The 24,035-nt window shown below is 41.6% G+C and overlaps 1 protein-coding gene across 1 annotated transcript; it reads right to left on the minus strand.

Moving 5' to 3' along the window:
- Positions 1–11,630: 11,630 nt before the first annotated feature.
- On the minus strand, positions 11,631–12,446 carry LOC133806429 (uncharacterized). Its single transcript, XM_062244531.1, has one exon. The coding sequence runs from the start codon at positions 12,444–12,446 to the stop codon at positions 11,631–11,633; it is 816 nt and encodes a 271-aa protein (XP_062100515.1).
- Positions 12,447–24,035: the final 11,589 nt, after the last annotated feature.

The raw sequence follows: 24,035 nt of genomic DNA on the forward strand, positions 1-24,035 counted from the left end.
CAAAAGCGTAATCTTGCACAAAACACACATAAAAACTCAAGATTACCACAAAAATACGTTCTAAAATTACCCTAAAATTAAGTTATCAAACTCCCCCAAACTTACTCTTTGTTCGCCCTTGAACAAAGGACTCAAAACAATCCTAAATTCTATCAACATGAACTATACCAACAACAATAATTATGCCTCAAAATCATGAATATTAATCATATAATTCTCAGAAAACTACTCAACAGTTTGTTCAATCTATAATTTTGATCAAAACACTTCATCAACACACCTTAGTCTACTAACATTTTGGATTATCAACTCATGATCATTAAATAAATGAATTTAAAATCAATTATGCTCATCAAATTTCTTTCCAATCAATCCATTCAAACCAAATAATTTCATAAGCACATTTACTTGCTATTCTCCTGTAACGACCCAAATTTGCAAATAAAGCTTAGGGCCTTGATTAGTGTGCCTGGAGGGCGATAAGTGAATTATTGTTATAATATGTGAATTTATGTGAATATGTGATAGAGATGCATGTTTAGTTGAATTAAATATGCATGTGGGCCCCGTTTGGATATTAGGGGCATGTTTGTGATTTTAGCCCATCGAGGGCATAAATGTGATATATCTGTGTAGCACGATCCGAGACAGTCCTAGGGAGCCGTTTGTCAGAAAGTCGCAACTGGGTTGAGAATCTGACTCGGGGTGAGTCGAGGGGTATACTGGGTACGAGATATTTTATGGGGTTACCGGTTTATGGAAATAAATATTCGGAGATATATTTGAGGTTAGAATGTCTAGGTGGGAATATTGGGAAAATTTACCATTTTTCCCTCAGGGACGTTTTTGGTACCCCGAGCCTTGAGGTAACCACATAGATTTAAGTTGAATAAAAATAAATAAAGGAAACCCCTAGACTTCCTCTAAACCAACCCGCTCCCTCTCATTTTCTCTGTTTTTCCCTATACTCTTAAAGGCCTAGTAACATCTTGGAGAAAAACCAGTCAAGAACTAAGGAATTAGAGCTGAGCTTGGGAGACTCTAACCAGGAATCTAGGGCTTGGAGCTTAGGGAACTGAGTTGGGGATTCAATTCTGTATAAGGTAAGCTTCCTAATATGTTGAGTTATGTTGTTTGCAGCTGAATTCTATTGATATTGGATGTTAGGACTTAGACAAGCATGGTTTAGATTCTAGGACTGGTTTTGACTGTTTGATGGGTGTGGGAATTTGTTCTTGAGTTTATTGGCATGTCTAGGTTGCATGAGTATCAATTCTGGGCTTAATTTTGAGGTTAGGGGTGATTTTGGTTGAGATATGTGGGGTTTGGCTCGAAGGGAAAAGCAAGGAGAATGGTGTTTTCTGGGTTTGGAGGTGAGGGTCGCGACCCTAGGAGGGGCATGCCGCGACCCATGTGCACGCGAGGACTTGGGAGGCCATGGAACTCCAGGCGTACCACGGTGCTTGGCCAAGCATGCCGCGGCCCGTGTCTGCTTCAGGGAGGTGTCTAGCATCTGTTTTGAGGCTAGCCGCGGAGCTTGTGGCGTGGGCTGCGGCCCTTGTTCAAGGTCCAGGGATTTCAGTGGGATTTGACTTGGGAACCTAATTGTTAGGGCTCAGGATGGATTTTATCACCTGGATTGATAGAATTAAAGATTCTGGAGACAAGAATTATGACTCAAATCCATTTAATGGATTAGAACTTGATTGATGAACATTGTTTATGCGTTGTGACTAGGGTTTCGGTGAGGCTCGGACTAGAGAACTGTGCTCGGGACATTGGTGCCTAGAAAGCTCGGGACACAGGTAAGAAAACTACTGTTCCCATAGAGCTTGTGTTGCAGGGCTTGGCCCTATGTGATTGTGTTGCAAGGCTCGGCCCTATATGATTGTGTTGCGGGGCATGGCCCTTTGATTGGATTTATGTGTGTTTTAATATCTGTTTAGTTTATAACATATATGTATTAATAATGGAAAGACGATGGCTGGAAAGACCGAGAACGGGAAGGGGCCGGGAGCAGCGTTTAGCACGCAGAGTGCGAGTTGCCAGGGTGAGACCCCAACGGATACCTGGGATATCCTTACTGTTTAGACCGCGAACCTAGGGCCTGGTAAAGCGCCTGGGACGGAATGGTCGTACTTGTATGACCTGGTGTTGGCTTGATTTTATCATAAGTGTTTGATATGTGTTTATCATCTGTTTGTGAGAGTTTTCTTCTTGGGCTTCGGCTCACGGGTGCTCTATGGTGTAGGTAAAGGCAAAGGGAGGGTCGATCAACCTTGAGTATGGCGTGCGGGAGGAGCGACACGTACATGTCCGGTCTGTCTGGCTGCCACAGCCAGGGGTGTTTTGAGAAATGTTTGTACAAAACCTGAATTTTTTCGTTTAGTCGACTTTGGTTATATTTTGAGTTGTAGATACTTCTAAACAATGTTTTTTTTGGGATCCCAAATGTTAAATGTTTTATAACTTTTCAATAAAAGGTTTATTCCCATGTTTATGACTCTGATTATGATTTAATTACACTTTTGTCCTAAATCCTCGATTAGTGAGTTAGTTGCACATTTTAAACTCACCTGGTAGTGGCTCTAAGGTAGTAGGGCATTACATCTCCACTAATATTAATCATTATATGCATAAGAATCAATAGGACTTTTTAGGCATGTAACAATAGCTTAGGTAAAGGGAGATGAAAAATGAATTTTTAAGCTCACTTTACTATAAGCACATGACCAAAACTCACCAACTTTCTTTCCATAAGAATACAATCCCATAATCCCCTCTCTTACTTATTTTTTTCTTTAGAGAGATATATATTGATTTTTGTTTTTTTTTATTTTTCAGTAATAACTACACTTTGCCAAACTTGATTTTTCTTATGTACTCATATTGGGAGTGTATTGAAATATCTGTCATCATTTTTTTTTCTTTTCGTTTTTTTTCAATATCTATATTCTCTCTAGATTTTTCACTTTCACTTTCTAAACCAACAAAAATCACAATTAAACCCCATTACACATCAATCCCCATAATTATTTCTCAATCATATGCTCATAGTATATTAGGGACGGATATAACCAATGGGCAAGTATTAGGCTTAAATGATGGTTTTAGAACAAAAAGGATACAAAAATAGGCTCAAAAAGGGTAACCAAAGGATTAAGTAATTTAAGGTTGGCAAGAAAAGCTCAAACGATCCAAATGATAGCCTAAATCATGTTCCTAAGCATACATGATATATTATTTCGCCTCAAATATCAAGTAAGCAAGTTCTAGAATTGTTGAAAATAATTTTCACTTTTCATTAATCATTCCATTAACAAATTTTAGCAAGCATAATCAATATACAAAACATAAATTTAACATCATGACAAAATATTCAACAAATATTATCTAAACTAAAATGAACTAGCGAAGTGTTTAATCAAGCACACAAATTTTGTTTCAAATTTTATTTTCTTTGAATTATACTCATAATATCAATTTTATTCTCATCGGTAATTGTTGTCAATTTTCATTCATGTTGGTACCAAACTAAACACACTAAAACAAAACTTTAAACACTAACATAAACAAATCACACAAAACATCAGTAACAGAAATATAAGCTCCCTCCCCCAAACTTAAACTAAACATTGTCCCCAATGTTTAAAAATAAGTAAAGAAAAGAAAACTTACCTGGTGCGAATCACATCAGAATGGAGGTGGGTCTGGAAATGGATGCCTAGGCGGTGGATAAGGGAAGTACTGGTGCTCCGCCTCTTTGTTCAACCATCGGTAAACTAGCTCGTTCTGCCTATCAACTTGAGCTCTATGGAAATCATGAAGCTCCCCCAAATAATTGTGTGTATGCTGATTCTGTGGAATGATGAAATCAAGTCTGGCCATGTGTGGATCCGGTGGAGCCTCTAGTGCCAAATATTGAGGGTATTCTTTTCCTCTCTCCTTCTTAGCTTCTCTCACTCCCTCTGTTTGATCAGTGGCTGGTATAGGCTCCTCAACTATTTCTCCTTCACTACCAACTCTTAAATTTATGGGTATCAGTACTTGTGGCTCTAAGGATGGGGCATGAAATTTATTCACTGTAGCCTGAGAAATAACCGCCACAGCCTTCCTAAAACTATCACTAGGATATTTTGGCACCTCCAAAATCTCACACAGATCAGTAATCATGGAACCATGATCCAATCCAGCAGTAGTAAGCATATGACCTAAATCCCTTATGCTCTGGCGAATAACTCGCCCAATGTCAATGGAAAGCTCTGTCATAATGGCATATACCAAAAGACACCTATTCGTACCCACTTCAGACAAGTGGGTGTTTGGCATAAGCCTTGCACTCACAAAAAGAGTCCAAGCTTTAGCTACGACATTCATTTGGTACCATCTTATATGTTTTTGCTCCCCATTGTGGATAACAAATGAAGCACCAGGAATTCCTAAGGTCTCAGCCACCATAGCCCAATTTACCTCACTATGATATTCCAATTGATAATAATCATCCTCTTCATGAGTTAACTTAGGTACATTAAATAAAGCATCAATATTATCAATAGCACATTCCATAGAAACGCCTCTAACAAACACCTTTCTATATACTGCCCCAGGAAAATTAGCGTAAAACTCATAAACCATGGAGCAATTGGCTTTTGGCATCTTTTCATCCACAATCAATTGCCAAACTTGGCGTAAAATTTCATTCCTACTAATATGATAAGTGTAATTAGGGTATAATTCTTCTTTAATGTCCATCCCACGCTCTTGAAAAACTGGCTATTGGGATAACCTTTGATAAAGATCCTGGCCATCCTTATTAATGAAATACGCATGATCATATTCTAAAATGCGTTGAGGTGCTGGCGGCTTTGGCTGGGATTTGGGTGGTTTGGAACGGGATGAGGAAGGGCGACTAGTATTCTTTGAAGATGCTGCCCTAGTGCGTTGTTTCCTTGGCCCCATACCTTCACAATTTTTTCAAAAATGGCACACAAACATTCTGAAATTTCCTTACTAAAATCTCCCAAAAATTTTCATTCAATAACACCCAATATACCAAAAAACTGTCCAAACATCCAAGGCAATCTCTTAATATAAATGCAACTAAAGAAAAACTTAAAAAATAATACTTACAAGCCTTGAAGTTGAAAAATCTGCCACCCTTAAACCTCCTTCAATCCCTTACTAAACACCAATAGACCACAAATTAGGGTTAGAAAAAAAAATAATGGAAGAAACTAATAAGAAATATCAGGTAGGAATTTAGAAAAATAGATGAAGAAAATTTGAAATAGAAGAAAAGAGGTAAAAATTGTAGAGGTTTTTGTTAAGGAAATATGATTTGAGATGAGAGAATTTGAAAAAAATGAGAAGGTTTCTAAAAAAAATGAGTTGAAGCCTTCTTTATTCTGTCTGACACAGGCGCGCCGCGACCCATCCTGGGTAAGTCATGGCCTGCCTCAAATTACTCAGAAATTTAACTATCCAAGTGCCGCGACTCAACTTGGCAAGTCATGGCCAACCCCAAATTCCATAAATGTTATCCTCTCTGTTTCAGTGTAGGGTTGCGACTCAGTAGCCCAAGTCGCGACTTGCCTCTTCTTCATTTTTCGAATTGCTCTCTCACTTGTGTAATGTCGTGACTTAGCCCAATGAGTAATTGAAAAAAAAAGTAATTTTTTCACGATTTTTACAACCTTTATACTGAATGATAAATAAAATTATAATAACTAAACTTTACAAAATCCAAAAAAGAAATTAAATAAAATTATCCACTAATTAACACTCAAAACAAAAAATAAAATAAATATAGGAATGCCTCCTATAGCGTTGTCCTTAATGTCATTTAGCCGGACACTGAACACCCCATGTAGAGAGGTTCCAAAACCATAACTTATTTACACTTTTCCACCGGTCCTTCCAAATAATGCTTTAACCTCTGACCATTTGCTTTCAAATGTCTAGTTTTCTCGCTATGAATTTGTAGTGCTCCATAAGGTAACGATACGACAACTGTAAACGGTCCCAACCATCAAGACTTTAGTTTTCTTGGAAACAGTTTTAATCTAGAGTTATATAACAGAGCTTTATCTCCCGGTTGGAAATCCTATCTTATTATTCATTTATCATGAAAGACCTTAGAATTTTCTTTACCAATCCTTGCATTTTCATAAGCTTCATTCTAAAATCACCAAGCTCATTCAATTCAAGAAAACTATTCTGCCCAGCCCTAAATAAGTCAACATTCAACTTTTTCACTACATAATAAGCTCGATGCTCAAGTTCAACTGGTAAATGGCATGCCTTCCCGAACACCAACTGATATGGAGACATACCAATCAAAGTTTTAAAAGCTGTGTGATACGCCCATAGTGAATCATCAAGCTTTTTCAACCAATCTTTCCTTGATGTGTTGACAGTTTTCTCTAAAATACTTTTAATTTCTTAGTTTGACACCTCAGCTTGTCCATTAGCTAATGGATGATAAAACTGAACTTTTCTATGATGAACTCCATAACTGTAACGCCCTAAACTCCAGGGACCGTTACGGTGTGCCTTGTAAATAGTGCTAAACTCGCTAATCGAGTTATTTGGCCAAAATCGTGTAACTAAGTATGATTAGCGGTTTAGGGATTAAATAAAAATCTTGGTTAAGATGTAATGTTTCATTAGAACGTTTATTACATACATTGGGATCCCAAAATATAATTTAAGAGTCTATTACAGGAAAATATTTACAATAGGCCGATCTAAGCGGCAAAACAGGGTTTAACCCTAGTTCCTCTTCAAACCTCGGCCGTGGTGGTCGAGCAGCTGCATATGTACACATCGCCACCTAAGCTCTCCAACTCAAGGATGGTCCAGCTTTCTTTTGCCTTTACCTGCACCACGTAGCACCCGTGAGCCGAAGCCCAACAAGAAAACTTAATATGCTCATGAACAGTAATAACATGTCATCAAATCATAAGGCACACGCCTAGCAGATATAGCCCTAATCAGGCGGGCAAACAAATCCACGTAATGATGGGTATCCAGAATAAGAAATCCTGCCCTCCTGAGTGGATTACTATCAAGTCAATCTCAGTCAGATAAGTGATTTAACATTGGTGGTTCCGGTAACCATACCGGGCTGATAGCCCTGAATAGAAGAGTGACAGTGGTACAGGTCACTAAAGTGGGTTCCGCTCCCTTTATAAATAAGTGATCCTTTCACTAGTTTAAACAGGATACCTTCCTCATGACCCTAGGGTCATAACTATGGAACACTGTTCCCTAGCCATGTGACAAGCAGTCACCTCGGCCTTAGGCCCTGGCTGTGAGTAACTAGTCCTAAACTAGCCAAGCGCTTATAATTTTCATCGACCTTGAGGTCGATCCAGCATTAATACTCCATATGAGTAATTCAACGCTGATATCAATTAGATCTAGTCTTTATTCGGCCCTGTGTCCTAGACACTTATGCCACTTCTGACTCTCAGGTCAGTGAAACACGACCAGTGCTCAACCCGTTGTGAACTTGACTAATAAGTCACATCTTCGCAGACGGTTCTGACACCATTGCCGATTCTGACTAATAAGTCAGTGCAACACACAAGCAAGCAATGCTACCAAACATATATCATATGACAATTATCCGAATATAGGGTATTCTGCATGCTTACTTAACATCTACCAGCATAATTAGGATCATGGATAAACACAGAGGCTCAAGCTCTGAACAATCTCATATTGGATATTCACGGCATGCCCTAATCATATATTTCTCGTGCATCATATGCATTATATTAAAACATCCAACATGCATCAAGAATAACCATGCATGTCACATATACTCAGGGTGCAGTTTTCTAACCTCAGATTCAAGCTAGAATGAATAAAACAACAACCCTTGAGAACGATCAACTTTTAGTCCTTTAGCGGTCACCTAGTCATAACCAAATACGAGACACCATCAATAAAAATGATCATCATAGGTTCCCACACCAATATCTAGCCTCCGGGACATCAATCCCCACTAATCCGGGTAGTAGGAACAATCCTTAGGCCTAAAACCATGTTCCCGGGACCAAAATGCGCCAACGGGCTCAACCCTGCTCAAGGGCTGTGGCCCTAGAACCTTGGGCCGCGGCCCCCAGCCAATCCTGAAGCAAGGGCCGCGGCGCCCAAGAACAGGGCCTTGGCCCAACTTCAGGCCAACCATTTTTCTTCATTTTTAACCTTTTAAAACCTCCCAAAAACATGCCTAAACATCTCCAAATCCAAAAATCAAAGTTCCCAAACTTTCCAATGGTCCAAAACCATCAAAACCTGAGGCTCAAACGAACCAAGAACTCAACGATTCACAAAATCAAATTCAAGCTTAAAACTTTTTTAAAATCTTAAAACTTAAACTTAGATTACCTTCGATTGGGTTGTTTTCCATCAAATCCTTCAGTTAAGAAGCTTCTAATCTTTCCTAGGATCGCTATGCCTCGACCCTCGTTTAATTCCGACTCCTAGAACTCGAGATTTCTTCAAAAAAGGCTTCGAACGATAAAATAAGCTATCAGGAAGGGAGAGAGATATTTTCTAACGTACGTTCTTAACTGACAAGCTACTTCAAGCTTAAGTAACCTCAAATAAAACCTAGTGCTCGGGGTCCCGAAAAACCCCCGGGGACATTATAGTAAAAACTCCCAGAATTTCCTGCTGATCTCAATAACTCCCAATTTATCATCAAATAAACATTCTTATTACCCAATAATTGACCCCGTTATGACAAAACCACTAACTCATAATATAAGATCGTCTCATGTCGAATAGCTCAAATATATCTCCATAATAATGGAATTTCATTCACAAATTACAATATGCACCCAAATATACAAATATGCCCTTATAATTATAAATACACCCATATGCATGCATATAACATCATATTATAATATAATTCACATAAACATGCATATAATAATTAAATATCATAATAAATCAATTATGGCCTTCCCGGCCTCCTAATCAAGGTCCTAACCCTTGTTAGGAAATTTGAGGCATTACAATAACAAGCACATAAAGATGTGAATGATTTATTACATAAATGAAAACCTTTGTCACTAATAATAGTTGTTGGAGTACCAAACCGAGTAAAAATATTCTTATGTAGAAATTTATGTTCCTCTTTACATTCACAAATAAGAGTTCCATTTAGAAACATAATCTACTGCCAGGAAAATGTACTTAATATTATAAGATGATGGGAAGGGTCCCATATAATCTATGCCCCACACATCAAACAACTCAACCTCCAGAATTCAAGTCATTGGCATTTGATCTCTTCTTGATATATTACCACTCCTTCGGTAATGATCACAACTCTTAACAAAGCCATTAGCATCTTTAAATAACGTAGGCCAATAAAACCCACATTGCAAAACTTCGCTGCTGTCTTTGTTTCCCCCAAGTGACCACCACAATGTAAAGTATTACAATGAGTAAGTATGGAAGTCATTTCTTCTTCTGGGACACATCTTCTAATCACTTGGTCAGCAAAATGACGAAAAAGAATGGGCACATCCCAATAATAATGATTAACTTCTCAATAGAACTTTTTTAGTTGTTGCCTTGACATGGCAGGAGGCACAACCTTAGCTACCAAATAGTTAACATAATCTGCAAACCATGGTATTTTCTTTTCACATTCAATTGAAAATAATTGTTCATCCATAAAATTTTCATCAATTGACTCTTCTTTCGCACTATACTCGTCATCTTTTTCCAATCTAGATAAATGATTAGCAACTAGATTTTCTATCCCTTCTTATCACGAATTTCCATATCAAACTCTTACAATAATTAAACCCATCGAATCAGACGAGGTTTAGCATCCTTTTTAGTCATTAGATACTTAATGGCTAAATGATCTGTGTAAACTATCACTTTATTATCAATTAAATGTGGCCTAAACTTATCAAATGCAAAGACCATTGAAAGTAATTCCTTCTCACTAGTTGCATAATTTAATTGAGCATCATTCAAGGTTCGACTAGCATAATAAATTGTTCAAAATACCTTGTTAACTCACTGTCCAAGAATCGCTCCTACTGCATAATCACTAGCATCACACATTAATTCAAAAGGAATTTCCAAATTTGGTGATATAGCAATTGGAGCGGAGACTAGTTTTTCCTTAAATGTATTAAATTCCTTTAAACACTCAGAATCAAAATCGAATACCACACCATTCATAAGAAAGGTAGATAAGGGCTTTGAAATTTTTGAAAAATCTTTTATAAACCTCCTTAAAATCTAGCATGGCCCAAGAAGCTTCGAATCTATTTAATAGGCACTGGAGGACGTAAATTTTCTATTGTTGATATCTTGGCCCTATCTACTTCAATTCCATGGCGTGAAATTTTGTGTCCCAAGATTATTCCTTCTGTCACCATGAAGTGACATTTCTCCCAATTTAAAATTAAATTGGACTCCTCACATCTTTTCAAAACCCTTTCCAAATTAAGTAAACATCCATCAAAAGAGGGTCCAAAAACTAAAAAGTCATCCATAAAAATTTCAATACCTTTTTCCACCATGTCTGAAAAAAATTTCATCATACATCTTTGAAAGGTGACGGGAGAATTACATAACCCGAATGGCATCCTCCTAAAGGAAAATGATCCATAAGGGCATGTGAAGGTAGTCTTTTCTTGATCCTCTGGTGCTATATGAATTTGATGATATTCGGAATATCCATCCAAGAAACAGTAATAAGGATGGCTGGCCAATCTATCTAACATTTGATCAACGAAAGGTAAAGGAAAATGGTCTTTCCTGGTGGCTTTATTTAGTTTACGATAATCAATAAAAATTCTCCACCCCGTCACTATACGAGTTGGAATAAGTTCGTTATTATTATTTTTAACCACCGTCATACCACCTTTCTTTGGAACTACCTGAACAAGGCTAACCCAAACATTGTCAAATATTGGGTAAATTACTCCAGTGTCTAACCATTTAATAATTTTTTTTCCTTACCACTTCTTTCATTGAAGCATTTAGCCTCTGTTGAGCATCAATACTAGGCTTACTATCCTCCTCCATTAACATATGATGCATTACTGTCAAAGGACTAATACCTTTATTATCCACTAAAGTCCATCCAATTGTTAATTTGTGAGCCCATAATACCCAAAGAAGTTTCTCTTCTTCAATCTCAGATAATGAAGATGAAATAATAACTGAGAGAGTATCATTCTTACCTAAATAAGCATGCTTAACATCATCAGGTAAGGTTTTTATGTCAACAACTGGTGGCTTCTCAATGGATGGAAGAGGTCTCTCAGGAACTTGCCCTAATTCCTCATATTTCTTTTCATATATTTTCCCTGACGAATTCAACCACTTAACATACTCACTGGCTTTAGTACCAGCACAATCTTCAGGACTTTCTATAGATTCAACTCCGGTGGATCTTTAATAGACTCAACCCTTTTAATTGGTTCTTCCAATACATTAACACAAAAGCAATTGTCACTAGTTGAAGGATATTTCAAAGCTCTGTAAACATTAAAAATGACTTCATCTCCTTGTACCCTAAGCCTTAATTCTCCTTTCTGAACGTCCATTTGCGCTTGCCCAGTGGCTGAAAATGGTCATCCTTATATAATAGGCACATCCTCATCTTCCTCCATGTCTAATACAATAAAGTCTGCTGGGAAAATGAACTTATATACCATTACTAGAACATCTTCTATAATACCTCTGGGATGAGTTAAAGAACAATCATCTAATTGAAGAATAACAACAGTCGGTCTTGCCTCCCTCAAACCAAGTCTTTTAAATATAGACAGTGGAATTAAATTTATACTTGCACCTAAATCACATAAAGCTCTCACACAATGAAAGTTTCCAATAGTGCAAGGTATAGTAAAACTGCCCAGATCTCTTAACTTTTGAGGAAACTTCTTTTTAATAATTGCACTACACTCTTTAGTTAATGCAACGGTTTCATAATCCTCAAATTTTCTCTTATTATACAATATCTCCTTCATAAACTTCACATACCTAGGCATTTGTTCTAGAGTCTTTGCAAATGAGAAGTTAATATGAAGTTTCTTAAATACTTCAAGGAATTTGGAGATGTTTTTGTCAAGATTAGACTTTTGAAATCGTTGAGGATATGGAATTTTTTGTGTAGGCTCAGAATATTTTGTTTTTTCTAGTTTTGGAAGGTCTGCGGTAACCTCTTCTTGAATCAGACTAGTAACTTGTTGTTTCTCTGTATTCTTCCCTTTCACTTCCACTGTAGGTCCATCATACTTAGTCCCACTTCTCAAAGTGACCACTTGACATTGTTCTTTACGATTTACCTCTGTGGAACTAGGAAAATTTCCTTGTTGTCTACTAGAGAACATTTGAGCCAATTGACCTATTTGTGTCTCCAAACTTCTGATGGAAGACCTTGTCTCTGTCATGACTAGATTTAATTAGTCTGGCTGAATTGTTGGCGAGTTTATTTGAGGAGGTGGTTGATGAGATGGGTGAGGGTTTGGATTATAATATTGTCTAGCATGTAATCCATAAGTTGGTTGATGAGGTGGTTGTTAAGGTGGGTTCTGTGGATATTCTGGTTGTAACCCTTGATTATTTTTCCAAGATAGATTAGGATGATTTTTCCAGGCAGGCGTATTGGAATTTGAGTAAGTATTGGGTGCAGGTCTTGAAAAATTACCTACAACCTGTTCCTGTTCCAAGGGCATATTGTTTACATCTGTTGAGCAACTAGTTATACTCAAGCATTGTTCATAAGAATGAGGTCCTCCAAAAATATCACAACACATGACATTATGTACTTGCATTGCTTGTCAGGTGAGATTAGTTTGTTGTAGTTGTTTGGTTAGAGATGCTACTTGAGCGGTCAATAGCGCTATTGGATCAATTTCTAAGACTCCCACTACTTTCTTATTATCACGCTCAGTAGGCCAATTATAATTATTCATAGCCTTCTCTTCCAGCAGCTTATACGCTTCATTCACACTTTTCCTCATAAACGCCCCTCCTACTGCTACATCTATTACCGTTCTTGTATTTCCTCCTGTTGACGCGGTTTTTCGCCAATAGTGAATTATATTAAAAACTAGAGGTATTAGTTCTTGATGATAAACTGTAATAAGAAAATGATAATACTCAAGGATGTTGGAAGCCAACTACGAAGAAAAATTATCACTCATTTTTACGTGGTTCGGAGGTTAAAATCCCCTAGTCCACAAGTCTATATTATTGATCTATCTCTTGCTATTTTTATAGAGTATTTGCATTACAGAAAGAATCCAACCCCTTGCAATACCCAGGATCCTAGTATTTACAGGAGAATGATCTCTGGGTAGGTATTGGGCTCATCATGTGATCTCTTGATCCTTCACATCATTTCTGCGACATTGACGATTAACATTTAAATTTTACACTGAGGTGTGGTCTAATCAATCAGATAAAAAAGGTAATGGGCCACATGGCCTTAATTAGGTGTGTGATGTCTGATCACGCATGTTTAAATTGCACATCCTGGAATTCAGGAATGAAACGGACACATCATGTCTGTTATAGGCGTGTTTATATTGTGTGGTCAACTTTGCAAAGATCCTAAGGTATGTCAGCCTCTTATGTACCACGAGCTTAATTTAAAGCTAGCTTGTGTCTTTTGGTGCCATGTTTATACAATGGTTCTAGGTGATAAGCTGCTAAATGATTCATCAGCTCGAGCTATTTGTTTAGGGGATCGTACCAAATTTTCCCGGATGGATGGTGAACTCGTGGCGCATTGGTTATGGCTTTTTGTTTGTTTGCTGATATTTAGGGCGTACATTTGCCCCCCAAGTCCCTGCTCGTGATCTATGACATCACTTTTGACTTTCACGGTGGGGGCTTTTAAACTCCCTTTTCGATTATCCATCCCCTGCCCACCATTTGAGTATTGGGCACGTGGAACGCCGTGATTGGCACCTGCTCGGGCTTCTGAGGATTGCATTAAATGGCCTGGCCACCTTTTTGCCGTCGTCTCATCTTCCGAATCATGACCCTCATATCTCGTATTTGTTTGATCGGACGATCCTCGTTTCTTAATATCATTTATGTATAAATAGGGCTGGCAATTTTCAGTACTCATCACCTTTTATTTGAAAATTTTCTTCATTTCCTCTCTTCTGAGTCTTAAAAACTCTTATTCTTCTTCTACTTAAAATCCCAGAAATCCCTATATTCTGGTCACATCAACCCTTCGGAAGCCCAGTCTTGAAGATTTCTCCAGGACTTCTACTTCTACGCTGTTTGCAACCTTCGCTTGGAAAATATATTGTAAGTTTCCTACTTTTTGTGTGTTTAAATTTCCTTTTTCTTTGCCATACAAATTTACATTTCATAGTCGTAATCAGTAGGTTTTTCCTGAATAACTTCAGTGCATAGGTTTCAATTTTAGGTGTATCGAGTAGATCCTAAAACATGTCTAGGATTGAGAGATTTCTGGGTAAACTTAGGAAATACCCACTTAGGGTATGGAAGGTGATAGGTTTCTAGGGTATAAAACCGGGTAGCTTAAGGGTCACGTTTCTTGGGCGGTTTTTCTTTAAAACCCTCTTCCCAAGGCAAGTAGTGGCCTGACTCGCCTGACACGCAGATCCCTGGATATCAGAGGTCTATTTGAAAACATAGGTGCATGGCACAGGCTACAAGTGGCATCACGCAGGCTGATATTGCGTCAGCTTGCCTTTGTTTTTTCTCCTGTACAAAAGTTCTAGGTTGCCCACTAAAAACTCTGTCATTTTTATCCAATAGGCTATCTGATGGCACCAAAGAAAGGAGGATCTAAGAAGAACGTGGCTGGCTCATCATCTCAGCAACTCCGCAAGGGGAAGGAGGTCGTCCCCGACTCCTCCCTTCCTGAGTTTTGTCCCGTGGTGGAGGTGGAGATCACAATTGCTCCTGACGCCTTCTTCGAGGATGAGAGGATCATCTGCAAGATAACGACCCAAGGAAGGGTCAACAAAATCCTCCTGTCCCACTACATTGAGGCTGGGAAAGGGACCTTAATCGCTCGACCTCCCTACGAGAGGGAGCGGAGCTGTTCACCACACTAGGACAACTTTGTGGCTTGGAGTGACGAACATTTGAAGGTCGGGGCATTTCTCCCCCTCAACCAATATTTTGCGGACTTCCTCAATTATGTAAGGTTGGCGCCATTCCAGCTCCACCCAACTCGTACCGGCTACTGGCGGGGTTGAAATACCTATTCCTCAAGCATGAGTGAGAGGTCCCCACTCCGACAGACATCCTCTACTTCTTCTTCCTCAAAGCTAGCCCGGACTAGAGGGGACAGGTTCTATTATTTGACCTGATTTCCGAACTCGCCTGTAGTCATCGAGCTGCCCAGCAACCCCCAATGACTTCAAAGATCAATTCTTCATGTCGAACGGGTTCCGCAACTGCAAACACCGATACTTAAACCGCCCCCGCAAGTTTTCTTTTCTCAGCTCACATAAAATTCCTTTCCTACTTAGTCTTCCTTGTGCGTATATTGATTGGAATGTATTCACGCAGCAGTTTTTGCAAGGACAGCCAGATCAGTGACCCTTATTGGTCAGTACGAGACTTTGGCGAGGCTTCCGTCCAATGAGAATGACTACCGCCAGCTCGTGTCTGATGACACGATGCTGGCGTCCAAGCTGATTGTCGAAGGTCAAACCCTGGCCTTGAGAAGGACGTAGGCCACTGCACCCATAATCCGTAAGCTCCCTCTCATTCCCGAAAGGAATGCTGAGGCCGACGATGAAGAATTAGAGGAGGATGAGGTACCCTTTGTGCGAAAGAGGAGAACTCTTGAGGCCGCCAGGGATCCCATTGCTGAGCGAGCCGCGTCGGGGCCAGCAGCCGGCCCCACCGGCCAAGATAACCCATATCCTTTTAGGGATTTATATAGGGCTATGGCCGACCTTAGGCTAGTTAGGTTTAACCCCAACCAGCTCATACACCATAACCCTGATGACCCAGATCACAATATCACCTTGCTCCAGTGTGTTGACCACTTGGTTCTCCGGTATGATATGGTCCATCCTAGGGGGACCGTAATGGAGGACAATAACCTGTCCTTTAGGTCGACCTTCTTTGAAGAGTATGGAACCAACCTTAGGTCGTGGCTGTCCCTTCTCTAAGGTGTTGTAGCCCCAGGACTTAGGCAATACGTAGAGGAGTCCAGCCCCGAGGTAGAGTCTAACCCAGAACCTCCTTTAATCCAAGAGGTGTTTGACTTAGACTCTCCTTCCCCCGTAGCAGCTCCGAGGCCGGAGGTCGTGGAAATAGACTTCTCCTCTAGCTTGGAGGGTAAGATATTGTGATTCTTTGTATGTACTTTCCTTGCAAACCGATGAGTATGCATGTATATCTAACATATTTTCCTTTCTTTATCAGTTGAGGAGATGGAACAACGAGGGGAAATCGACATCCGGTTGATGTTCCAGGAGGGGAGATCTAGCGTTGGCCCCCTGGTCAAGAAATTCAACCCATGTCGAAGAATACTCCTCCGGCCGCGGCTGCTTCCAAATCCCCGGCTAAAGTGACAGGCACGAGCTCGGGAACTGCACCTGTCGCCCCTATGGAGAAGAGGGGTCTGGTCGCACCCCCTCCTCGCCTTCTCCCAACTCTTGCTCAGGACTAGGTAGCACCAACTGGTCCCCCGGCTCCAGCGATCCCTTCTGCTTCCGTCCGCATTCCTGTCAACCCCCATGACCTGGAGCAAATTCCTGACACTTTTCGGGGGACAGTCTATGGGAGGGAAAACTATGCGGTGGAACATTTTTACAAGGCCAAGCCCAACGACCTGAGGGCGATCGAGGACATCATGGAGTCAGCCCTGGTAATGAACCTCATGGTAAGAACTTGTCTTGACCTGATTTTTATTATTCTCCTTGGTATGCGCCTAACTATTTCTTTGCTTCTTTCCAGGCGGCCCTGGCTCAACATCGTAGCATATCTCAGGCAAGGGCTAGGAATGATGAACTCCAGGCCAAGTTGGCTGTGGCCCAAGATGCTCTCGCCGGTTCTAAATAGAGTGAGCAGAATGCCAAAGTAGCCTTGGCGGCAACCCAGGTGAGTGAACAGGCAGCAAAGGCTGCCTTAACCACTGCTGAGGAAGGCGAGCAGGCAGTGAAGGCAGTCTCGGTAGCCCTTCAGGCTGAGCTCGAGGGGGCTAAGGAAAAACAGCTGGAAGTCGAGGCAGCCCTTCTGCTGGGCCGTCAATCAGGATGGAAACTTCTCCTTTATGGCCGATGCGTGGGGGCACTACCTTGAGAAGTTCAAGGTTCAGCTACAATAGGAGCTGTAGGTACCGACAGAGACTGGGGAGACCTCTGCTGCGGGCGAGCAGGAGACTGAGGAGGTGACGTCCTCAGAGCGGCCTAGGGGGGCTTAGAATTTTTGTATTGTTATTTTTATTAGCTTTTATTTGTAAATGCTAAGCACGAGGTTATTCTCCTTGAGACAATTTGTACATTCACTTCAGTTATCCAAGCTTACTTGTTTTCCAATCTCTCGTCCTTTATGATGTGCTAGGCAGAAACTTAGATCGCGTTAGTTTTGTCGACACCTCGTGCTTTTTAGAAAAAACAATAGTTAATCAATTTATCCAACTTCTAAGTTTTGGAACCTGGCCTTGTCAAAGATATTTAATTTTTTAAACTTAGTTTGTGTTAGTTTTATCGACACCCCGTGTATTTTAGAAAAAACACTGGTTAATCAATTTAACCAACTTCTATGTTTTGGAACCTGGTCGTGTCCTGGATATTTAATTTTAAAAACTTAGTTCGCGTTAGTTTTATCGACACCCCGAGTTTTTTTCAGAAAAAACACTGGTTAATCAATTTAACCAACTTCTAAGTCTTGGAACCTTGTCGTGTCCTGGATATATATTTTTAAAAACTTATTTCGCATTAGTTAAATCGACACCCCATGTTTTTTTTAGAAAAAACACTAGTTAATTAATTTAACCAACTTCTAAGTTTTGGAACCTGGTCGTGTCCAGGATATTTAATTTTAAAAACTTAGTTCGCGTTAGTTTTATCGACACCCTGTGTTTTTTTAGAAAAAACACTGGTTAATCAATTTAACCAACTTCTAAGTTTTGGAACTTGGTCATCGGGTGATCTGCCCCCCAAGTAATCAGGAAGTGGACTTGCTGGGTTACTTTGAACTAACATACAAACGAAACTGTACACAGACACAAATGAAACCATACACATCATCATTCATTTTTTTTTATAATTAATTGGCTTTTATATGCAAGCCTTACAAAGACAAGAGGTTTGATTACTGATAATACTTTCTCAAATGTATAGCATTACAGGTCCATGGTATAATTTCTCCATTAAGCCGGGCCAATTTGAAAGTAACTTCCTGTACGATTTCGATGATCTGATAGGGCCCTTCCCAGCTCGGGCCTAAGGCACCAACTTTGGGGTCCTTCGCCGCTAGAAACACCCTTCGGAGTATCGGGTCTCCTAATTCAAAGACACGTTTCTTAACCTTTGAATTAAAGTAACGGGTCATTTTCTGTTGATAATGCGCAAGCCGTAGCTATGAATCTTCTCGCTTTTCTTCAATCAGGTCGAGGGGCGCGCTGAGCAATTTGTCATTCCACTCCTGGCTGAAGGTTTGGATCCTGTGCGTGGCTATCATTGTTTCGAGAGGAAGGACAACCTCACTTCTAAAAGTCAAGGAAAAAGGGGTGTGCCCCGTCGAAGTTCAGTGTGAGGTCTGGTACGCCCATAGCACCTGCGGGAGCTACTCGGGCCAAACTCCCTTCGCCTTGTCCAGCCTCTTCTTAAGGCTTTCCTTGAGTGTCTTGTTCACAACTTCGACTTGCCCATTAGCATGTCAGTAGGCCATAGAGGAAAAACTCTTAATTATGTCCTGTCTTCCACAAAATTCGGTGAAGAGGTCGCTATCGAATTGGGTTCCATTGTCTAACACGATCTTCCTTGGCAGTCTGAACTGACAGACGATATTCCTAACCACAATATCAAGACTCTCTTTGACGTTATTGGTGCCAGGGGCTCCGCTTCTGCCCATTTCGTGAAATAGTCAACGACCACTACTCCATAGCGAACTCCTGATTTTCCCGTGGGCAGGGCTCCAATTAAGTCAATTCCCCAGATTGTGAATGGCCATAGGGACGAGATCATCTTCAGCTCGATAGGTGGAGCTCGGGCGATCATGGCAAACCGTTGGCACTTGTCACATTTTCTTATGTAGGAAATTGAGTCCTTTGATAGAGTGGGCCAATAATATCCTTGCCTCCCAGCGTGATCTCCACAAAATCCTTCATGCACCTCCTGCAAAATAGTTTTAGCCTCCTCTGGCAGAACAACATCGCAGAAGAGGCAGAGAGAGGCCACGCCGGTATAATGTTCCGTCTATGACTGTATACCTCGGAGCTTGATAGAGTATCTTCCTCGCGTCATTTCGCTCATCGGGTAACTTCCTTGTTGTAAGGTACTCGACTATGGGAGTCATCCAGGTTGGCATGGCATCGATCATCTCGATCTCCCTTGTATCTTCTACCACGCTTGGTCTTTCCAAGAATTCCACTGGTATCATGCTCAAGGTCTCGGCTTCCTTGGAGGTGGTGAGTTTTCCTAGAGCGTCATCATTGGCGTTCTGCTCATGTGGGATCTGCCCGATTAGGTTGTAATCAAATTCGGACAGTTCCTTCTTCACCTTGCCCAGGTAGGGCGCCATCTTGGTTCCCCGCACTTGGTATTCCCCTAATACTTGGTTTACAACGAGCTGGGAATCTCTGTAGCACTAGATGGCCCTACCCTTCAGCTCCGTGGCCAATCTAAGCCCCTCCAATAGGGCTTCGTATTCAGCCTCGTTGTTGGATTCCTCGAATCTGAACCGTAACGCGAAGTGGAAAAGATGTCCCTCTGGGAATATCAAAATGATTCCAGCTCCAGACCCATTCTCATTAGATGAACCATCCACAAAGACTCTCCACAACACCTGCACCGGTTCTTCCCCAGATTCCTCTTGGAATCCAGTGCATTCGGCCATGAAATCAGCTAGGGCTTTGCTTTTGATTGCAGTCTGTGGTACGTACAATATTTCGAATTGGCTGAGCTTGATGGCCCATTTCAAAAGACCTCCCGAAGCCTCAGGTTTCTATAGTACCTATCTTAAAGGTTGATCAGTCATGACATGGATTTAATGGGACTGGAAATACGGCCTAAGCTTTCTGGAGGCCATGATAAGGCATAAATCCATTTTTTCCATTAACGGATACCGCGATTTAGCTCTGAGAAGCCTTTTGCTAATGTAATAGACTGGCTTCTGAGCCCGATCCTCTTCCCAGACTAGCAAGGCGCTAGCCGCGTCTTTCGTAACAACTAAGTAAAGAAAAAGAGGCTCTCCTGTCGTTGGCTTAGACAACACTGGCGGCTCGGTTAAATGTGTTTTTAGGTCGAGGAAGGCCCGCTCACATTCTTCAGTCTATTCAAACTTTTTATTCCCTCAAAGCAGGTTATAGAATGGCAACCACTTGTCGGTAGACTTGGAAATGAACCAATTAAGGGCTTCCACCCTTCCTGTCAGACTATGGATGTCTTTTTGCGACTGGGGTGATGGCATTTCGAGTAGCGATCTGATTTTTTCAGGGTTCGCCTCTATCCCCCTAATGTTGACTATGAAGCCCATAAATTTTCCTGACGCCACCCCATAGGTACATTTTTGGGGATTCAACCTCATACCATACTTCCTTAGGATCTCAAAACATTCCCTCAGATCGGGAACATGGTCATGAGCAGTTTTTGACTTGACCAACATGACGTCAAGATACACTTCAATGTTTTTCCCGATCTGATTAGCAAACATTCTGTTGACCAATCTTTGATATGTAGCTCCTGCATTCTTCAGCCGGAATGGCATGACTTTGTAACAATAAACATTGGTTGGAGTCATGAAGCTGGTATGCTCCTAGTCCGCGGTATTCATAGCGATCTGGTTATAACCAGAGTACGCATCCATGAAGGACATGAGCTCGTGCCCTATTGTGGCGTCCACCAGCTGGTCAATTCTTGGTAAGGGGAAGAAATCCTTGGGACATGCTTTATTCAGGTCAGAGAAGTAGATGCAGGTCCGCCATTTTTCGTTAGGTTTTGGGTCTAGAACAGGATTGGCAACCCAAATGGGGTATTTTCCTTACAAATAAAGCCGCATTTTAAAATTCGAGCGACTTCCTCTTCCAGAGATGCAGCTCGGGTCGTGCCCAGACGCCTCTGTTTCTGCAACTTCACAAGCATGCTTTTTTCCATGTTGAGCATATGCATGATGATGCTCGGGCTGATCCCTACCATGTATTCATGAGACCAGGCAAAAAATTCTAGATTTCCTTGCAGAAACTTTAGCAGCTCCGCCTTTCTCTCATCACCAAGGTTTTTCCCAAGCCTAACCACCCTCGAAGGGTCTTTAGGATCGACGTTTACCTCTTTGAGCTCTTCGATAGCGTGGAGCTCGGACCTATCTTCTCTGATTCTAGGGTCGATATCATCACTCACGGTGGTACCTGCATCGTCGGCTGGCTAAGATTCCTTTATCCTAGGGCCAGTTCTCACTTTCTGGGGTTCCTCGCTTTCGCCCAGAATGGCCATCGTCTGCTGCCCGGGTTCTGATTTTCCCTTCATGGAAATTCTATATAATTCCCTGGCGGCGAGCTAATCGCCTCGGACCATACATATCCGCGTAGAGGAGGGGAATTTGATTGGGAGATGGCGGATAGAAGTTATGGCTTTAAATGCCGTCAACGTAGGCCGACCCAAAATTGCATTGTACGCAGTGGGACAATCGATGACCACAAACTCGAGGAGCTTGGAGACAGTTCGGGGTCCCTCTCCCATGGTTATTACTAACTCAATTGTTCCTATCGCTGCCGACCCTTTGCCAGAAAACCCATACAACATGATGGAGGTCGCCTTCAACTCGGTTACCGATAGCCCCATTTTTTCTAGCATGGACTGAAAGAACAAGTTCACTGAACTCCCATTATCAACTAGTATCCTCCTAACTCTCCGATTGGCGAGCTGGGCGGTTATGACTAGAGGACCGTTATCCAGGAACTGGACATGATTAGCATCTTCTTCTGTAAAACCGATTGGCTGTCTCTTGAATCGCATCTGTTTAATTATGTGCTACTCTGGGACAAACTCGACTCCATTATGAGATCTCAATTCGTTGATGTATCTCTTATGGGAAACTTTGCTCGAGCCTGGCAGATGAGGGCCTCCAGAAATGGTGGTTATCTCTTCTCCTATTATTGGAGGAGGGATGTCCTGACCCACTTGGGCTCCAGTCGGATTTTTTGGGACTTCAAGAGCTGATTAAATGTCTTGCTTGGCGGGTGGATTAGGAGTGACCTGATTCCGGGCATAATGAGCTAGGGGTCCGGCCCGACTGAGTGTCTCGATCTAATCCCTCAGATGCCTACAATCGTCGGTCTTATGACCGATGTCGTTGTGGAATCGACAGAATTTGAAAGGGTATCTCTTTGCCTTCTGATTCTTCAAGGTCTCTGATCTTTTCTTGGGAAGACGCGCACAATTTGCTAGGAAAATGCGCTCTCTAGTTTTTGTGAGGTCGGTATAAGCCGCATAGACCGGTTTGAACTTTTCCACGGGCTTTTTCTTCTTTGGACCGTGCTGGCCACCCTCACCACTTCCCTTTCTCTTGCTTCCTCCCCCTTAGTAATTATGGGGAACGGTTTGAGTCATTGCTACGACGTCCGTTTCCGCTCCAGCAGGCTTGTCAAAGATTTGGCCGGTTCCCGTGACTAATGCTCGCGCTTCTTCCAAGTTTATCCATCTTTGGGCCTTGTTCAAGAATTCATCCACGGTGCTGACACCTTTCCTCTGGATTTCTTTCCACAGATCGGCCCCAACAAGGATTCCAGTTCTCATAGCCATGAGTTTCGTAGTCTCGTCCGCATCTCTAGCTCGGGCCGCAACGTTGGCGAACCTGCTCAGATAACCCTTTAAGCGTTCTCCAGGCTGTTGCTTCACGTTTGCCAGGGAATCTGCCTTAATACGAACTGCTTGAGTGGCTCAGAATGTCCTCTTGAAATTGGCAGAGAAACTCTTCCACAAGCTCATAGAATGTTTCTTATCTTGCTTGAACCTTTGTCTAGCTGGCCCGATCAGAGTCGAAGGGAATACTAGGCATCTAAGCTCGGGTCCGATATCATGGGCCATCATCAGGATGTTGAAAATCCCCAAGTTATCTGACGTATCTCCGTCCCCATCGAATTTGGATAGATGGGGCATCTTGAAACCCAGCACGTACGCCGTTGCTGTGATGTTGGGGGCAAAAACTCGAGCTCGTCCCCCTAGTCGTATTCATCTTTTCCCTTCTCTAATAGGAGCCTCTTCACTAGTTCCTCCATCTGAGCTAACCTTTCAAGGGTTTGCTCTTTGAGCCCTGGGTTGTTCTCGGCCAGTTCAATTGCTCTCGTCCCATTGTACGCGTTAGGCGGTTTATTGTCCCTCCAAGCTTGAGCTTGGTTTGCTGGGACATTCCCGCTGTCACGTATTTTGGAAGGACCATCCTCTCGGAGAGCATGACTTTCATTTTTGGTCGTCTCTCCCCTGTGCGAGTTGAGGCGATCTCAAAGGTCGATTCGCGGGGCAGGATGAGGGCTTTGTGCTGAACTTAGATGATTTCTTAGGTCTCCACTAGAACTTCCACTTCGGTGGCTTTCGGTCCAATAGCTCCCATTGGAAAAGCTCAGAGCCTACTGTCGAGGGTGAGGATCTGGGACATTTCCGTGTGCTCGCGGGTGATGAGCCAGAACGGCAGGAGGAAGATTCCATATGCAGGAATGTCTCGAGTAGGATGAGGAGGAGATGGATATCTTATCGGGGAAGGAGGATGTAACGCCCTGGATAGCCAAGACCGTTACACTGTGTGTTTATAAAGTGCTAAACTTGCTAATCAAGTCATTTAATTGGAAACGTGTCATCGAAACTATAGAGGAA

This window comes from Humulus lupulus, chromosome X, assembly GCF_963169125.1.
Source record: "Humulus lupulus chromosome X, drHumLupu1.1, whole genome shotgun sequence".
Classification (NCBI taxonomy): domain Eukaryota; kingdom Viridiplantae; phylum Streptophyta; class Magnoliopsida; order Rosales; family Cannabaceae; genus Humulus; species Humulus lupulus.